The following is an 18,597-nucleotide window of genomic DNA, read 5'->3' as shown; positions in this document are numbered from 1 at the left end:
ATGAGGACTTTCAGTCCCACATCACCACTACTACTGAGCGAGTTGGCTATATGGTTTGCGGCATATAGCTCTTAGCTTGCATTCGGGACGTAGCGAGTTCGAATCCCACTGTCGACAGCCCTAATAGGTGGTTTTACGTGTTCCCATTTTCACATCAGGCAAGTGCGAGGACTGCTATACCATAATTAAGACCACTGCCACTTCCTTCGCAGTCCTGGCCTTGCCCTATCCCAAGTGGGTAAGGCAAATAAAAAGAATCGGCATCACCAACATTTTCGTCCGACTCGTTGGCTGAATGGTCAGCGTACTGGCCTTCGGTTCATGGTGTCCCGGGTTCGATTCCCGGCCGGGTCGGGGATTTTAACCTTCACTGGTTAATTCCAATGGCCCAGGGGCTGGGTGTTTGTACTGTCCCCAACATTCCTGCAACTCACACACCACACATAACACTATCCTCCACTACAATAACACGCAGTTACCTACACAAGGCAGATGCCGCCCACCCTCATCGGAGGGTGTGCCTCACAAGGGCTGCATTCGGCTAGGAATAGCCACACGAAATTATTATTATTATTTTCGTCCAAAAGTATGAAAGTAAATTATTCAGGTAAGTATGTGAAATGAAATGGCATATGGCTTTTAGTGCCGAGAGTGTCCGAGGACATGTTCGGCTCGCCAGGTGCAGGTCCTTTGACTTGACGCCGTAGGCGACCTGCGCGAGTAAGTATGTGATTTAGGATCATTATTTCAAGGACTCTCTCTTTTTTTAAACAATTATTTTAAATTGGTTATCCTACAACTTATTGTTCTGGATATTATTAGTAGTATTATTAATATTAAAGGCCATGGCCTACCAAGCGACCGCTGCTCAGCCCGAAAACCTGCAGATTACGAGGTGTCGTGTGGTCAGCACGACGGATACTATCGGGCGTTATTCTTGGCTTTCTAGACCGGGACCATCATCTCACCGTCAGATAGCTCCTTAATTGTAATAACGTAGCCTGAGTGGACCTCGAATCAGCCCTCAGATGAAGGTAAAAATACCTGACCAGGCCTGGAATCGAACCCGGGGCCTCCGGGTAAGAGGCAGGCACACTGCCCCTACACCGCGGGGCCGGCGATTATTATTATTATGGGATACTTTATTATACCGATGTTCACTTCAAACTTTGTACCGGTACTCCCCGGCTCTAGCATACTTATTGTTCGTTTATTATTATTATTATTATTATTATTATTATTATTATTATTATTATTATTATTGGTTTTACGTCCCACTAGCTACTTTTTTGGGGTTGGGGAGGTACCGGAATGTTGTTTCGCAGAAGTTCTTTTACATGCCAGTAAATATACCGACACGAGGCTGACGGATTTGAGCAACTTTATATACCACCGGACCGAGCCAGGATCGAACCTGCCAAGTTGGGGCCAGAAGGCCAGGGTCTCAAACGTCTGAGCCACTCAGTGCGATTATTATTATTATTATTATTATTATTATTATTATTATTATTATTATTATTATTATTATTATTATTGGTTAGTGTCCGGCTCCTTGGCTGAATGATCAGTGTTCTGGCCTTCGGTTCAGAGGGTCCCGGATTCGACCGGTTCGAGGATTTTAACTGGGTAGTCGATAGTTAATTCGTCTGGATCTTAATTCTCTGTAAGTAGGGCTACATTTATTTAATGGCAATATATTGTGATTTCTTTTGTAATTACTGGAAATGTTTTCATTTTCCTTCTTTATACAACATGTAAGTATGTAGCCTATATATTGTATTGTTAATGGTCTTTAAAAATATACTGTTTATCTTTGAGTGCTTTCCTAATTAAGAAAACTGAAACGGCATTTATTCCCGCAGTCTGTGTCCTTGCTTCATCACAACCGCCACTTGTTTTGATCGCTAAAAGTATGGCGGATGCGGCGTTCAAGTAGATTCAAGTATGGCAGTTCAATAGCCACTCTATAGTCCTCTTTCTAGCTCGATGAGTAGCGGCTTCTCGACGAGTCAACACAGCAGGCGCTTGTAGAAATGCGTAGCCGAGCGCGCCAATTCAAACATACGAACTTTAACGCTTTCTGTAGGTCGCACGAGTTAATATCCGAAAGAAGTATTTGGACACTGTTTTATTCTTGGTTCATTTAACGTGTGTGCAAAATTTGCGTAAGATTGACGATTCCCCGGTACGCGCCCATCCTTGTAAGAGTGTGTCCACCAGCCCCTTATAATTTAGTATTATTCAAACCGCTGGTACATAGGTATGTTCCGGTTTAAGCCCGACAATACGGACAGAATCGTTAGCACTAACAGAAACTGTAAGAATGCATGAAGCCATCACAGCTGCGAATAACACTTACGTTAGGACAGACAGCGTACATTAGACACCGTACAGACTGCGAACTTCCTCCTGACTGCCAGTCCTTCCCCTTGTGAAGGCAACAAAAACAAGTACCACAATGGTTACGAAACCAGGCCGTGAGGAGGCAGATTCAAATCCCAGGCAGTAAGTTTTGTTTGTTAAAGTTTGCGGATGTGGTGTGAGCACACATTCCTACTCATTTTTATCTGGCCCCGAAAAGCCGTTTGTATCGGAAGTTAAGTAGTTCTCTTCATAAGAAAATTCACCGTCAGGATACATCATCGTACTTCTTCCGTGTTGTCGGAAATAGCACTGAAAAATCGAAATTGACGCGATCTCGCCAAATGAAGTAATTTCTGAAGTGCGACAAGTACGAATGTTGAATTACAAGTGTTTCAAACCGCTGATTAAATGCTGAACTTGTTGAACCTATATTGAACCTCATTCTTTCCAACGTCATAATAGGCAAGAAATTGTGCAGTGTTTAAAATGTTATGGAGGAAATTCTGATGTACTGTATATACAAGTAATATAAAGTATCTTCCAAACCCGAATAATAATAATAATAATAATAATAATAATAATAATAATAATAATAATAATAATAATAATAATAACAATAATAACACTTTAACCTGGCCAATTGAGTAGCGCAATTGGTTAGGTTCTCGCTTCTTGCGCTCAAGGTCGCAGGATGGAATCCTGAAATCGTCACTAAGGATAATTTATATGAGAGAGAGAGAGAGAGAGAGAGAGATTTCACCATTTTCTGGACACCACGTTTCAAGCGCTTCTTTAGGCAGTGGCCCAATGATGTATATCCACAGTGTCATGCGCCAACTGAAGGCTTTCAAATATGACTTCCTAAATCCTAAACCTGAATTTAATACTAAGAATCTGTTCCGAGAAAAAAAACATAATTCTTTTGCTTCGCCTGTCATTTCTTTCACGACTGCCTTTACAGATACCTTCAAGTAAGCTGTTGACACTACAGTTCTCTCCCAAATCATTCAAAAGAAACATTATATTCAGCAACTCTCTGTGCCTCAGCCTTCTCGTCCTGAATCTTCATTCCAGTACCAGTATTCAATCCAATTTCAGTCAAAACTTGTTCAATGCACGGAATGAAAAATAAGTATAATCATTTACAGCCTTGTTTCATTTTGTATCTTAATGAAAGCTATCTCTCTATATACCACGAAGACCCGTGGGGAAGGCGGGAAGTGGAGATTTTCACTACTGTAACCTCAGCGCTAAGTGGGGTACGGTATGGCTGGCCGCCTTTACCCCCGCTAATTAACCTTGTTATTTATTTTTTATTTTTGAAGGATGAACGATCTCCAGGTCCGTGTGACCCTTCAGAAGTGGTAGAGTGGTAGGCTCACTTCTAAATTTCTCGACTTACTGATGGGAAATTGAACCAATGTTCCTCCAAGAGAACTAACTTCCCCTTTACCGTCTTGATAAAGCAGGAACCCTCTTACATTCCTATTCACAGCGTAACGTTACACCTCTGAGTTTCAAGGGTGAAAAATATAATGGACGACAAATATGTTTCGTTTTTCCAAGTCGAGGCGGTGCCCTTTTTCCACATCAACACTTGATGATATTCCCTTCGGGCTTTCAACAATACAGCTCCTAACTCAAGGATTTATTTTGTCGGCAGTATTGTATAAGAGTAATACCTATACTAGGCTGCGGTAATACCAAAATGCCTATAATATCACAAGGCTGAAACGGAATATACAGTATGATTATCATGTAATACAACAATAAAATAAATAATTTGTTGAAATCAAAAGTAACAAACTTACGCTGGCCCTGTGGTATGGACGGCAGTAGGTCAGTACGAGGAGTCGTGCAGTTGACGCCGTAGGACTTCCTTGTAGCATTGGTAATAAGCGTCTTGTCGAGTGCTGTAAAAGCACACAGGAACTGTCCAGATAATGTCGGCAAGTTGTCAATCACAAGCTCCAGCTGAAAGCAACAATAACACTTGTTAACAATTTTAGTGATATTTATCTGAAGGTTAGAACCCTCCTCATGGACATTTTACAAAAACAAAATAAAGAGAAACTAACAATAAACTAAATAAACATTCAGAGACATAACTGTAGAACGAACAGATCTGCTGAATCTATTTTCTAAGAAGCCTCAAAATTTGGATGTTAGATTGTAAACTGAACATATCATTCGCTGTAAAACTGTTGTCCTTGATCGTATTGTTCTTGCTCGGTATTTTAATATAAGATCTTGTAGTGCACTGCAATTTGAATATAAATATAATTCACTTGTATCAGTGTCCTTACAATGAAAAGTCATGCGTGCGCGCACCTCACAAGCACCTTCTTTGTGTTCTATCATAATTTTTTAGCTATAACCACCCCCACCCCTACCCCATCGACCGATCCTGGCAACGCTACTGACAGTATGTACCGTAGGGTTGAATGATGACATGCATACACTATAACTCCACCAGAGTTACAAATCCAAGGAACCCAGCACACCAATACAACTGCAGTGGAGGAAAATGGCGGAAGTTACGAGGCAATTAAGGGATCGCATTAAAAGAAATGGCTGAATGGTCAGCGCAGCGTCCCTCGATTCTCGGTCAGGTCGGGAATTTTAGCCGCGTCGAAGTAATTCCCTTGGCTCAGAGAATGGATGCTTGTGTTCAACACACACCACTTCATATACAGTACACACACACACAAAACATTCCAAAGACATGCAGTACGGAATACAGTCCTCCATATATGACAGGTGACAGGAAGGCCGTAAAATTCACATGTAGTGCCAACACAGAATAACTGGAAAAAGGCCAGGAAGAAGAAGATTAAAACTACAAAGTATTACTACTTGTGGGTGCGAACGACGCTTGTTGAAATACCTTGTGGCATATTTATTGTCGAAATGAATTACACAGACAATCATTGGTAACAAAAGTACCTATGAACCTGCCAAATTTGCTAGGTTAACAGGCTACTTTTGGCTTATCTTCAACGTCATCTATGTTGCAGCAGTCAACAAGGGCTCTAACACCTAGACTTCGGGAGAGACTCACTACACCTGCTCATGCAGTAGATCTTGTTGCACGTCGCTATGATTATTATGATTCGAAGAATATCGCCAGAAAATGGAATCGACAATTTAGGAACACAGGAAATAGACTATAACTTCGCCACGGTTTCCTTGCAGTAAATTCAGGAAATGAAAGTCATGCACAGACCACATTAACACACTCAGAATCATTACGGAGGAGGTCACAGGCTTCCAGGGGTCTTTGTATCTAGATTTTGTAGATTTTGAGAAATCATTTGATTCCATCAAACGAAGTAAATACTGAAGACTGAACACTTTTGGGGTCCCGGACAAGACTATACATTTGACGAGTGTAATTTACGACAGCTATACATATGAAGTTGAACATCAAGGTTTACTGTCGGAAGCTATCAGTATGGAAACAGGGATAAGGCAAGGATGTCTTCTGTCACCTATCGTTTTCTTGATGGTACTCGATACAGTCATGAAGGCAATGCGCATTAACAGTAGAATACAGTGGAACAGAACATCCAGCCTGGAGGACCTAGAATGTGCGGATGACCGGTGTCTGCTCGTTCAAAGCTTCAGAAACATGTCAACACAACATCCAGCTCTGGGAAATAGCCAACCAAATAATAATATGACATCAAAAAAGAGGAAATGGTAGTGGACTGGGCATATCCAGGGGAAAGGCGAAGGATCAATTGCGAAGCAGATTTTTGAATGGATTACGGCCAGAGGAAGCGCGGTAGACTCCGAATAACCTGGAAGAGATCCACGGACCAAGAACTGGCAGCAGTCAACATGACATGGCTTAGCTCACAATACAGTGCGGTGGAGGAGCTTAATTAAGGCCTTATGTTCCACAGAGAGTTAAAGGATGATTGACTTGATTGACTGATTGATGGTTATACCGGATCGAGGAGGGTGTCAATTTGGATTGCCCAGGTGTAGTACGCGCAGTTTACGAACTCCGTCAAGCTAAAGGAGGCTACACGCATTTCAGGAAGCTTTAAACTGTCCGAAGTCACCTCGCAGAGGTGGGTTTGACTTACCAGCTTGCAGCCCGTACGCAGATGTTCTCTGTAGAGCAAAGACTGAATCGGCTCGCATTTGATGAGAACATGCATCGTTACTCAGATTAAGATCTAAACTTTTCCGACGAATGTATATTTCAACCGGAAAATGAGGACCTGCATAAGCCCTTCAACTTCTACAGATCTATCACAATGAAGTATGCATGGTGTAGTCCTTGCGTTCTGGATGCATTTCTGTAGTTTTGGAGATACATATGCGAGTTGTTTGTTTCTGTTTGTTTGGTTGGTTGAGCGCGTGTGTGGTCGTGAGGAGAGAGAGAGAGAGAGAGAGAGAGAGAGAGAGAGAGGTAGAATATGCATATAGGCTACTAGAGAATTTTGGTGTTTACGATTTGCCCTGACGGTCGCCTATTATTCGATTCCACCATAATCAGATTCCCATTTAAAAAGGTCCAGCTGGTTCAAGAACGATTCACAAGTCAAGATGAATCAGAACTTATTGCATGGTTGTCTTTTGGTGACGACTTGAATTCAATTAAGAATTTTAAGGCGGGAACAAAATAGATATTAGCCGTTAACTGGCGCGACCCGCTATCAAGCAATAAAGGAGTTGTAGTGTAGCGAGTACCTGGGAACAAGTAGCATTTGGTGAAAATTATGCATTCCTATTCTGGTCAATTCCTTTATACGTACACAGAAGCAATATAATGCTGTATTACACAATTCACCACACCACATTCATCCAAGCTCAAGGTCGGGCTCCAGTCTGCGACCAAGCGCGAACTCAGTTACAAGACCAACGCCTTGCCACCTTAGCTACACCGGCCACTACGATCCATACTGATCCTAGATGTTCTATCGATCCTGTACAAACATGGAACGGTGACGGTGAAAAAAATACAACTTCACGAATATTTTGGCGTCTAGAATGACATTTCTTTTTGCTAGTGATTTAACACAGCAACAACTCAGACAAGTCTTTCTGGCGACTATAGGAAGTGTTAGGTCTGGGAAGGAACCAGCAGTGGCTTTAGTTAAGATAGAGACAAAGTGTTTTCATGGTGTGAAAATGGGAGACCACGGGGAAAAAAGAACAACAGCTGCATCGCGCCAACGCGCACGGTCGGCCAGAATTAATTCAGATTCATCCAAAGTGGACCTTCAAATTTCGGACAAAATTCGGTATGTGATATACAATTAGATGACTTTTTTAGGAGGGAATGAAAGAGATATTAGTTTTAACCTGTGATGATACGGGTGTGTGTTTGTATCTGAACTAAGCAGATCTACGTTGAGGAAGGAACTCACTATGAACAATATGACCACATGCTACGTGGACATCCTCACATTCGTCTGAAACTGTACAAGTAAGGAAAACCACAATTAGGATAGCTGAAAAAAGGTTTCTAACACCCTTCCCCTTTCAGTTACATCGCCGAATCGTTTATGGAACATATTAAGGGCACCAAACCTCCAACAAAATGAGGTAACACTGTAGAAAGCAACGTTTGTTTCTGTTTGTTTGGTTGGTTGAGCGCGTGTGTGGTCGTGAGGAGAGAGAGAAATAGGTAGAATATGCATATACTAGAGAATATTACGAGACATAGAAGAGAACTGTTCAATCCTTCAAGGCGTGCCTACAAACCATTCTAATTCCAGCTACAGCAAGGTGCTCGACGTGCGGAATGAGTCTTCACAAGCTAATCTCAGCGCAGTAAATTACTCCACAGTCTACCGCAGAAACCAGGGCTATTGGTCAATGACAAGAAGGGTGCGAGTTCGCCGTAAGATATATGGAATACTGTACTCTAGTTACATCAACGATGAGGTTACGATAGAGCACTCACCAATGATTGACAATGAACTGACACAACATAGAATGCAACAAAATATACCAATAGACTATAATGTGTTTAAAACATGCAAACTTTAACTAAACCTTTCTGCAGCTTATTCCAGTTATTTCTGGGGGCTGCTGGAGCCACCCAGGCTCATTTTGGTTTTTGGCCGGATGATCTTCATGACGTAACGTGATTGTTCAAGAGAAAATTCAAACTCGGGATCGACCGGGATTCAAACTCTGTCGTCGTCGTGCGGAAATCCAGCAGCTAAGCTACTCCGCTTGTCATGCCCCCAGTCTAAAACATGCTGACATAATAATAATAATAATAATAGACTAATAATAATAATAATAATAATAATCATAATAATCCACAACCAACATTTTACGGTTCTCCGAGAACGTAGAAATTCTTTCAGGTGTCGGTAAATCTGTCCATACAAGGCTAGCTTATATCAGCACTTTCAAATACTAACGGACTGACTGGGAACAAACTCGTCACCTTAGAATTAAAAAGCAGCCGCTCTATTATCTGAACTTCTCAGCCTGACAACACAAACAATCATGCTGACAGTGACAGAGGATTCATTTTGTTTATTATTATTATTATTATTATTATTATTATTATTATTATTACTGCACCAATGAGATTAATTCGGTATATTTAAGGTCAGGTCACGGCGGATGGTATCCACGGACTCAAGGATCATACACGTCCCATTCCCAGTCCTAGCCCAAGTTTATTTCAAATACACAATAGGGAGCGATTATTCGTTATGTATGCGTATCATAGAGCTATGAACATATGGAAAAGTGACCAAATTTCTTTTATTTAGCAGTGTAAAACGCGTATGATTCTGAAGGCCTACCACAAGTTCTATATAATAATAATAATAATAATAATAATAATAATAATAATAATAATAATAATAATAATAATAATAATAATAATATTAATAATAATATTCTGTCCCACTCACTACCTTCAGGTTTTCAGAGACAATGAGTTGGCGGAATTTTGTCCGCAGGAGTTCTTTTACGACGTTTTGCAATTTTAGCGGAGATTGTATTATAGATATTTTAGTTCTATTATTCCTGGGTTATCGATTTACATATCCGATTCCATTAGGAAAGTCACTTTAATTTATTTTAAAATATTAAATACTAGGAGATACAAAACGCAGCAGTGAGGATTTCTACCAACGTATACCATATTGCAACAACTGGTCGGTCATGTTTGGTCATTTACCGCAATAACGAACCGTTCACTTACATGATGCGTCATACGGTCGAGGAGGTGTGTGGACAGCACTCGGCAATAATTTATTTGCCTGAGTTCCCGATGGAATAAGCAATAATTCATGTTTTCAGAATGCTGTGGCGTGTAGGCATGGTACGAGAAATGTGGGTGGACTGCTGTGAACATCACAACGAGGTGGGAAGTCAATCACTTAATTAGCTGACTTTCATATAAATGATATATTCTGGTCTCTGTGACTCAGTCACACGACAGTAGTCTATCTAATTCAAGAATTCTATGTTCGATTTGGCTGAGTTACACACTACTAACGCTGAAATGTTCGAAGTCCTCAGCAGATTACCGAAAGTTGTGCTGAAAAGATGTCAATCTACTGATAGATTGACTGCGTAATTCAGTGGCTTACGCACTCACTTCTTGTGCTCGAGTTTAGTGATTGAATCCCAACTCTGACAGCTGACATTTAAGAGCGCTTTAAAAGCGTAGGACTCATGTCAGTAGGTTTACTGTCCCTTTTCAGCACGAAATTCCAGCACTATGGCGTCCTTTAAGACCGTTAGCAGTATCATCAAATGTAATGAAACCACCGTTAAATGCCAAATACAACGTCAGGATTCATTCCCGCAACCTTCAGCATTTAATATTTTTTTAAAGTTGCTTCGCGTCGCACCGACACAGACAGGTATTACGGCGACGATGGGATAGGAAATTGCTAGGAGTATGAAGGAAGCGGCCGTGGCCTTAACTAAGGTACAGCCCCAGCATTTGACTGGTGTGAAAATGGGAAACCACAGAAAACCATATTCAGGGCTGCCGACAGTGGGATTCGAACCCACTATCTCCCGAATACAAGCTCACAGCTGCGCGACCCTAACCGCACGGCCAACTCGCTCGGTACAACCTTGAGCATAGTAGGTCCGCACACAACCAATTACGCTACACAGATCCAGTCAGACTATATAGTGTGTGGTAATAAGTATCTGTCTCAAGAAATCGAAGTCAGGACAGACTCGATGTAAGAGCAGAGTGACCAGACATCCTCTTTTATCCGGACATGTCTTCCTTTTTCGACCATTGTCCAGGGTCCGGGTGGATAATTTAAAATACCCGAAATGTCCTCCTTTTTAAGTAAATCATCTTATTCTTGGCCAATCTTTATAACACTTCGTTTTTACAAGTATTCATTGCCCGATGGCATCATCGATATCGTATCTATACACACAAACATGATTGTGGATATACAGTACATACGAGTATTCTATGCATGCCTTGTATTATGATAATAGGCACTATTTACCATTCTGTATACTGCATGCTGATAACGTGACAAGCAACAGAAGATAACCGGGATTTGAAGGAAGCCTGTTTCAAAAGGATGGCGCTGAAAAGTGATGCTGATTATTGTAATGTTGAAAAATGTATTCTGTATTTGCAAACTAAGTCTAAATCTTTTCAAACTGATGATGTGAAATATTTTGATCAGTTCTGCAATTTCAAACAATTTCTGAATGAGAGTAGTAATGACCCTGGATTTAACAAGTTGCATTGTTAAAGCATGGGTAAAGTATTTCAATTCACGTAAGTCAGTTGATTGTAGTTAAAATTTGCAGAATATTTTTTTCTATGCCCACGACACAATGCAAATGTAGAAAGACTATTTTCATTGATCTCGGCACAATGCGACTGGTAACAGAAACCGTTTCAAAGTAGAATCTGTGGAAATGCTCGTAATGGTTCAATGTGATCTAAAGGAATTTAAATGTGTATATTTTATAAGTACAGTATATGTTAGGCATGCCAAAACTCCTGAAGGTAACTTAATCTTCAGAAAAGTGCCAGAAAGTAGTGTAAATTAGTTTCATTGTTTAAATTTTTGTAAGAATTTACTGTAATGGATAAATTCTGTTTATGTGAAAATTAGAATATATGTATAAATTCAGACCCTTAATGGAGGATTTTTGTGTTCTCTCTTCTTCTGGTATTGCCTTCCTTTCTAAGTAGTTTGGTCCTCTTTTTCATCTATTTGCATCTGGTCATCCTATGTAAGACAACGAGGAACAGAATATTATGTATGTATGTATGTATGTATGTATGTATGTATGTATGTATGTATGTATTGTGCCATATCCTGGCCATCTATCTTTATCTGGTTCGCTTTTCGGACGAACTGCTTGGCCTTTGCTACTTACGTGTACTCATTGACATGGTTATCATGGCCGCCTTCGACTTCAATTGCACACGCAAACTCAGCCCAAGGAGATCACAGATGTCGCCTTTGTCGTCCTGTGATTTTACGACCTTTGTTCCCGATCTTGTCTATCGGCTTCCCCATGGCTCTTCTTCTAAGGCTTTATCTTGGTGAAGTGTTATTACAAGCGCTATTTCAATCGTTTTAAGACGTGAATGCTATTCGTCTCTGACGTTTCCAACGTGCTTTATTTGCACATATATGTATGACCTGATTAAGGTAATGTAACTTCTATACTTTTGTGTTTGTTTCTATCACCACGTGGCATTGTGATTGGTCCTATTTATTTGCTCTCCGTTGGTATTTATTTTTTGTCCCATCTTAGGTCCTTCTGTTGTTGCCCTTATATCAGCTGTGTTTTTCTTTGTGGCACAACTCGGCATATTGATTTGTGTCTTACTATCAGTGGGTGTCTGTATTGCGTGAATGAGCTCTGTTGCACCTTAGATGGGTGTTACGTCGACTGTATTCCAAGGTTCATGTTGTGGAGGTCTCTATGTTATTACTCATGAACCACTTTGCTCTCCAATGTCCCCGCTATGCGACTGTGTATCGGAAGGGCAGTGCATGGGAGTTTTATGCTGCTTTGGCATTTCAGTTGTATATGAGATACGTATTGATGATGTGAATTGGGCCTCCGATCTTGTGTGGGTTTGGCTTCGCATATTCGCGTGAGACGTTATTTATGAGCCGTGATTCTACATTTTTGCGGCCCTTTTGACCATTGTTATCTGTTATACGTTCCCTGTTCCTTGGACCCCTTTTAACCGATTGCGTGAGTGTTCGAGTGTGATATATGTAGGACGCTTATCATATTGCCTAGTTTTGTCGTTTGTTCTTATCTTTGAATTCTCTTGGGCACTTGCCTTTTTTGTGTATGTATGTTCCTTTAGCATCGTCTTGTTTATCCCTGATCTCAGGCGCCATGCTTGCGCGTGCCTCCCTTTCTTTGATCATTGGTTCGGCCATATTTTATCTTTCCGTCTTTTTAGAGTTCGTAGGAAACCATTGTTGTTGTGTGGTTTTTCATTTAGTGGCTGTGTGTCGCGATCTGTAAACACTCGTCCTGTTGATATGGATATCAAATGATTTATAGCTTTGGACCGAGGTCTGCGTTATGGAATTAACCTATCTTGTTCCTAAGGTAACAATTTCTTTACTTATGTTCTGAATATTTGTATTTTATGAATGGTTGAACCTGTTGGCTGGATAGTATTATTGGGTAGACACGATGCTATGATGATTATGAATAGATTATTAGGCCTGTGTATTTTTTTCATCAGGGTCGGTTTTCTTTCTTATTTCATTTCTTCCTGATTTTCGTGTGGCCATTTATTATTTTGATCTAATGTTTAATTAATTAATAAACTGTTTGTTTTGTACTCGGCGTTATTATTGTAGGAGGAGTAGCCTTTTAAATTTTACCCTTTTGATTTAATAGGCTCAAGTTCAGTTCATGACTTTATCTCTGGTCATTTTCGACCCGGTCCGCGCGAACATGATAGGTAAGTATTTATTTATCGCCCCGTTACCTCTGGTTGTTTTGAGCTTCCACTAATTTTTTTTATTTTTCGTTAGCTTTCTACCTGTGTATATGTTGTGTTTTCCGGTTATTTATTCCGCAGTGCTCATCGTGCTCAACCCTGCCGTGGGCATGCGAGAAGAATAACATGGGGCTGGTCTAACACACAACCACACAACGTATTCACCGTAGGATATTGCAGCGGGATGGGTGGGGGGGGGGGTGAGGGGCGATGTATGTATGTATGTATGTATGTATGTATGTATGTATGTATGTGCAAGTAGACTTGGTTGTTGCCATGCCTAGTCAAGTTTTTGATTTTGTATTAAAGTACATATTTTTTAAGTAGTCAGTTTATATCTCTTTCACTGTACTTTCAAATTGGGTATGGCGTTCAATATAGACGTTACCCGATGGGGTTCATTGTAAGCTAGTAATTCAATGTCTCTTTAATCCAATTATTCTTTCTGTAATTCCCAGTAAGTAGACTTTGCGATCAATAAAGTGTAGTTGCGTACGGTTTGTTCTCTCTCCATCATTCCAGGTAAGATAACAGAATATACCATACGAATAATTTTGACTACTACAAGACACTCTACCCTACATCCGGTAACAACTTTCAGCTTGCCTGCTCTGAAGTTCTCGTCCTAGCTTATAGTTGTATCCGGTTTCCACGATGCACTTGTTTCCTGTCTCACTCGACCAACTGATCTAATTCACAGAACACGGGATATAGCTTCAGGCGTAGCGAATTAATTAAAGGATGAGGAGGGATGTATTCACTACTGCGTGTTCCTGGTGTTGGTTGGCAGTGTGATATCTTGTGTGCAAATGAAGATGTGTACTAAGACGAAAACAAACACCCAGTCCCCAAGCCAAAGAATTAACCATACACAGTTAAAGTCTTCAGCCCGGTCGGGAATCGGAACCGGAGCCCTCTGAATTGAAGGCCAGTACGCTGATCATTCAGGCAAGGAGTCGGGTATTAATAACACCGGCTGAATTATCAATTTCATATGCACTCCTTAGGGTTTCGATATCAAATCCTGGTTAGCATTTTAGGATGCTGAAATACAAGAAAACCGTGTCAGATCCCATTTTATGCAGTTATTCCCATACAATTTACTAACAATGAGTTCTCTCTAAAAGAAGATAACATTTAAGGTATACGGTATTCAAAATCAAGTTTATGGATATTTGATAACCACTTTCAGGACCAAAAGCAGTAATGTATGTGTATATTAATCATTAGTTCCATATCGCAAGCTACGTGGAAAGCTTCGGAGATGAAAGATGAATTGGAAGTAGCCCATCCTGACCCCTCTCAAACAGCGAAGGAGAGCAGTTTTGAAAATGACTATGGTCAACTTAATTTCTTCTCCCTATATTGAGCCCATAGAGATCGCTTATTGTAACAAAATACAAAGCCAAATGGGAATAAGGAGACGAAATGGTCCCCGCAATAATCCGCTTAGGCAGTAGCAAATGCTATTGCAGGTGACATAAATTCAGCCCAAAGAGCTTTACTATTTAGCCAACAAGAGATTTAAAAATACATGAAGAGGCAGCAAAAATGCAGGTAAACTGCGGGAATTTTCCGAACCGATAAATTCTGATGCCAAGACGATATTTTGAAGTACACAGTTATTGGCCGCAGTCTACTAAACTAATTTTTACTGTCACAGATCCCCTCACTCCCTGGCCACCGAACCATTAGTTTCATGAGTAATCTAAATGATGCCACAATGTTCTGAAGATATGAGCTTCCCACCAGATAGGCCTATGATCGATTCTCATTTTTCACGGACCCAGATCCGTTTTACTTGGTTATTCCTAACAAGGCTGGCCACTGCTCAATCTAGCATCGGTTGTTTAAACTCTATTTTTTCTTCTTTTGGGCCTTGTCAATATTTTGTGTCAGATAATGCGGAAGCATTTACATCAAACTTATTCCGTAAGTTTTGTTTTGATCCGTCAATTTCACACGTGACAACTACAACCTATTACCCCCAGCCCCCCTACGTGGAGCGCGTTAATCGCAATCTTCGGTCAACCCTCATCGCCTTTCATCACGATGACCATACCCGCTGGGTAGCTCGTTGCATTGGCTGATTTTCACGTTCAACTCCGCAGTCCACTTATCACATAAACTCTCTTCTATGTCCCCAATGTTTAGTTTTGTCCCGAACTCGCCACTCTCCAACTTGTAGTAGATCAATCTTCTATTACCAGAGACAATACATTCGGATAATATCCGGGATGTATGGAAAAAGCAAGGGGTAATCCTAGGGCCTATCATAGAAGAGTGAAAGAAAGATACGGTCGCTGACGCCAATCCACTAACTTGGCGGTTGGAGACAAGGTTTTAAAAATTTTGTGGCGCCTGGTAAGCTTGCTCCCCAGATTTCGTGGGCCTTGTTGATTTTCTCACTCCGGTTACTATGTTGGGTAGCAACCCGGAATCTCCAAAAGATTTTCGGGGTTCACTTGTCCCAAATCAAGCCCGAATAACGGAGTTTTCTTGGTTAGTTGTTCCTGATGCCATCTAAGCATTTTTTGTCTTTGAAATATACTATAATCTGTTTTGCCTTTTCTTTCCTTCTGTCTAAATTAACTGGCATAGACGTAATATTAGTATTAAGTGTTTTATACGTTAAACATGACTGTGAGTAGCTTTAAGGTATGGACCCTTCTGTAAATATGTTCGTAAGGCGTTAAGACCTTTTCATCATTTGTATCATTGTTATGGTATGTAGACAATATATGACAGTTTTCCTAGTGATTTAGTTAGGGTGCGCACATTTTAAACTAATTGAAAAAACTCCCTTGCTTTGTAAATTTAATTGTAATATCTCCCCGAAGCCACTTACCGATAATTTCAGTTGAGCTCCCCCATCCGTCCTACCTGAAATGATGATGGCACTACTTTAAATTATGCCTCACTATACTCCCATTTCAGCACTGTTCAACATTATGAAAACTAAAGGAAATAATTTTCTCTCGTCGAGTGATGCTGTGAAAGTGAAATGAAACGGCGTATGGCTTTTAGTGCCGGGTGTGTCCGAGGACAAGTTCGGCTCACCAGATATACGTCTTTTGATTTGACACCCGCAGGCGACCTGCGCGTCGTGATGAGGATGTTTATACGTTAAACATGACTATGAGTAGCTTTAATGTATGGAACCTTTCGTAAATATGTTCGGATGGCGTTAAGACCTTTTCCTCATGCGTATCATTGTTATGGTATGTAGTCAATATCTGACCGTTTTTCTAGTGATTTAATTAGGGTGCGCCCATTTTAAAGTAATTGAAAAAAAACCTTGCTTTGTAAATTTTTCAGCGAAATTAACCAATTATGGTTAAAATTCCCGATCCTGCCGGGAATCGAACCCGGGACCCCTGTGACCAAAGGCTAGTACAATAACCATTTAGCCATCAAGCCGGACACTGGTCGTACTACTCCAGCCTGGGCCTGGTTGTGCTAGTTTCTGCACCGTTGACTTGTCGTGCCATCCTGTTCTCAGTGTCACAGGGACTTATGCAGTAATGGATACTGTCTGAGGAATCTACATCAGTATGACCCTCCTTATGCTGCCTAGTGCGAAGGTCCTTGGTTGAGACCAGGGCAACAATTCACCATCTCTCATTATGCCGGGAGCCCGGTATCTCTGGGTACGTTGGGGGTCCGACTACTCGGATGCGGACCTCGGCTACGACAGCCAACTTAGCCGTCAAACTTGGTCGCAACTGCCCGACGGCTGCGCACCCATCTGTTATCCACCAATCTGTATGCATTTTCATATGGACTCAACCAGAAGATTTATGGAAAAAAATTCAAGCCCGGTACTGGACTCGAACCGGCCACAGGAGCATTACACAATTTGACAGTCTCTCATATTTATCCTGAGGTACTACGCCTGCCGGAAAACACCTCTGATTTTTATTAACGAGAATTGTTACCGTAACGCAATAATAATAATAATAATAATAATAATAATAATAATAATAATAATAATAATAATAATAATAATAATAATAACTAGCGAACGTACCCGTGCTTCGCTACGGTATTCTACATTGTATTCGAATATCGAAGTAAATAGTGTACATGCAGTAAATAAGATTGTTTTAAAATTGCATGTCTCTTAGCGTTATCCGAGAAAGGGCATGGGGAGGTCCCCGTACGTTGTTTCCAATGTAAAGTGTTTGTTATGGATTTGTGATATAACGGCAGGCTCACTTGCCTACTGCCATTCACAATCGAGTTGGGAAGTTTACATTATAATTGCAGGCCCCATTGCCTACTACGCGGACAGAATCGATTTGGGGAGTTTTCGTTAAAATGGCAGGCCCCCTTTCCTACTTCCAGACAGATTACAGTTGAGTTTTTATGATAATGGCAGGCAATTACCCTACTATCACTCGAAATTGAGTTGTGCAGTTATTATTATAATGCCAGGCCCATTTTCCAACTTCCAGCCAGCTTACTGCCAGTCACACCAAGTTGGTGAGTTTCCATCAAAATAGCAGGCCACTATGCCTAATGCCAGTCACATTTTAGATGAGGACATTTCTTTATAACGGCGGGCACCCTTGCCTACTGCCAAACACAATCGGGTAGGGGAGTTTTAAACAAAACTGCAAGCTCACTTGCCTTCTGCAAGTCAAATCGAGAAGTGAACTATTCATTACATTTGTAGGCCTTCCTTACTAATGACAGTTACACAGGAGTTGGAGAAGGAACCCTTTCATACTGCCAGTCAAAGTCGGTGTGGGGAGTACTGATTACAATAGCAGACCCACCCTTTCTCGATCGCTACAAATCGACATCAGTGAATATACACTGACTGACAGAGCAAATGCAACACCAAGAAGGAGTGGTTCGAAAGGGATGAAAGTTGGGGAAAAAACAGAGACGGCACGGACGAATAATTGATGTTTATTTCAAACCGATATGCAGGTTACACAATGCGCACGGCATCGACTCAGTAGGATGTAGGACCACCGCGAGCGGCGATGCACGCAGAAACACGTCGAGGTACAGAGTCAATAAGAGTGCGGATGGTGTCCTGAGGGATGGTTCTCCATTCTCTGTCAACCATTTGCCACAGTTGGTCGTCCGTACGAGGCTGGGGCAGAGTTTGCAAACGGCGTCCAATGAGATCCCACACGTGTTCGATTGGTGAGAGATCCGGAGAGTACGCTGGCCACGGAAGCATCTGTACACCTCGTAGAGCCTGTTGGGAGATGCGAGCAGTGTGTGGGCGGGCATTATCCTGCTGAAACAGA

At 41.1% G+C, this 18,597-nt stretch overlaps 1 protein-coding gene across 1 annotated transcript in view; it reads right to left on the bottom strand.

Moving 5' to 3' along the window:
• PlexA (plexin A) overlaps positions 1-18,597 on the bottom strand; it is a 731,624-nt gene that overhangs the window by 111,528 nt on the left and 601,499 nt on the right. The window contains exon 7 of the mRNA XM_067142056.2: positions 4,176-4,338. Coding sequence (XP_066998157.2) covers positions 4,176-4,338 — 163 coding nt within the window. The remainder of the gene's footprint in view (positions 1-4,175; positions 4,339-18,597) is intronic.

The sequence above is a fragment of the Anabrus simplex genome, chromosome 2, assembly GCF_040414725.1.
Source record: "Anabrus simplex isolate iqAnaSimp1 chromosome 2, ASM4041472v1, whole genome shotgun sequence".
Taxonomy (NCBI): Eukaryota; Metazoa; Arthropoda; class Insecta; order Orthoptera; family Tettigoniidae; genus Anabrus; species Anabrus simplex.
This window is presented reverse-complemented; position numbering and strand designations above follow the sequence as displayed.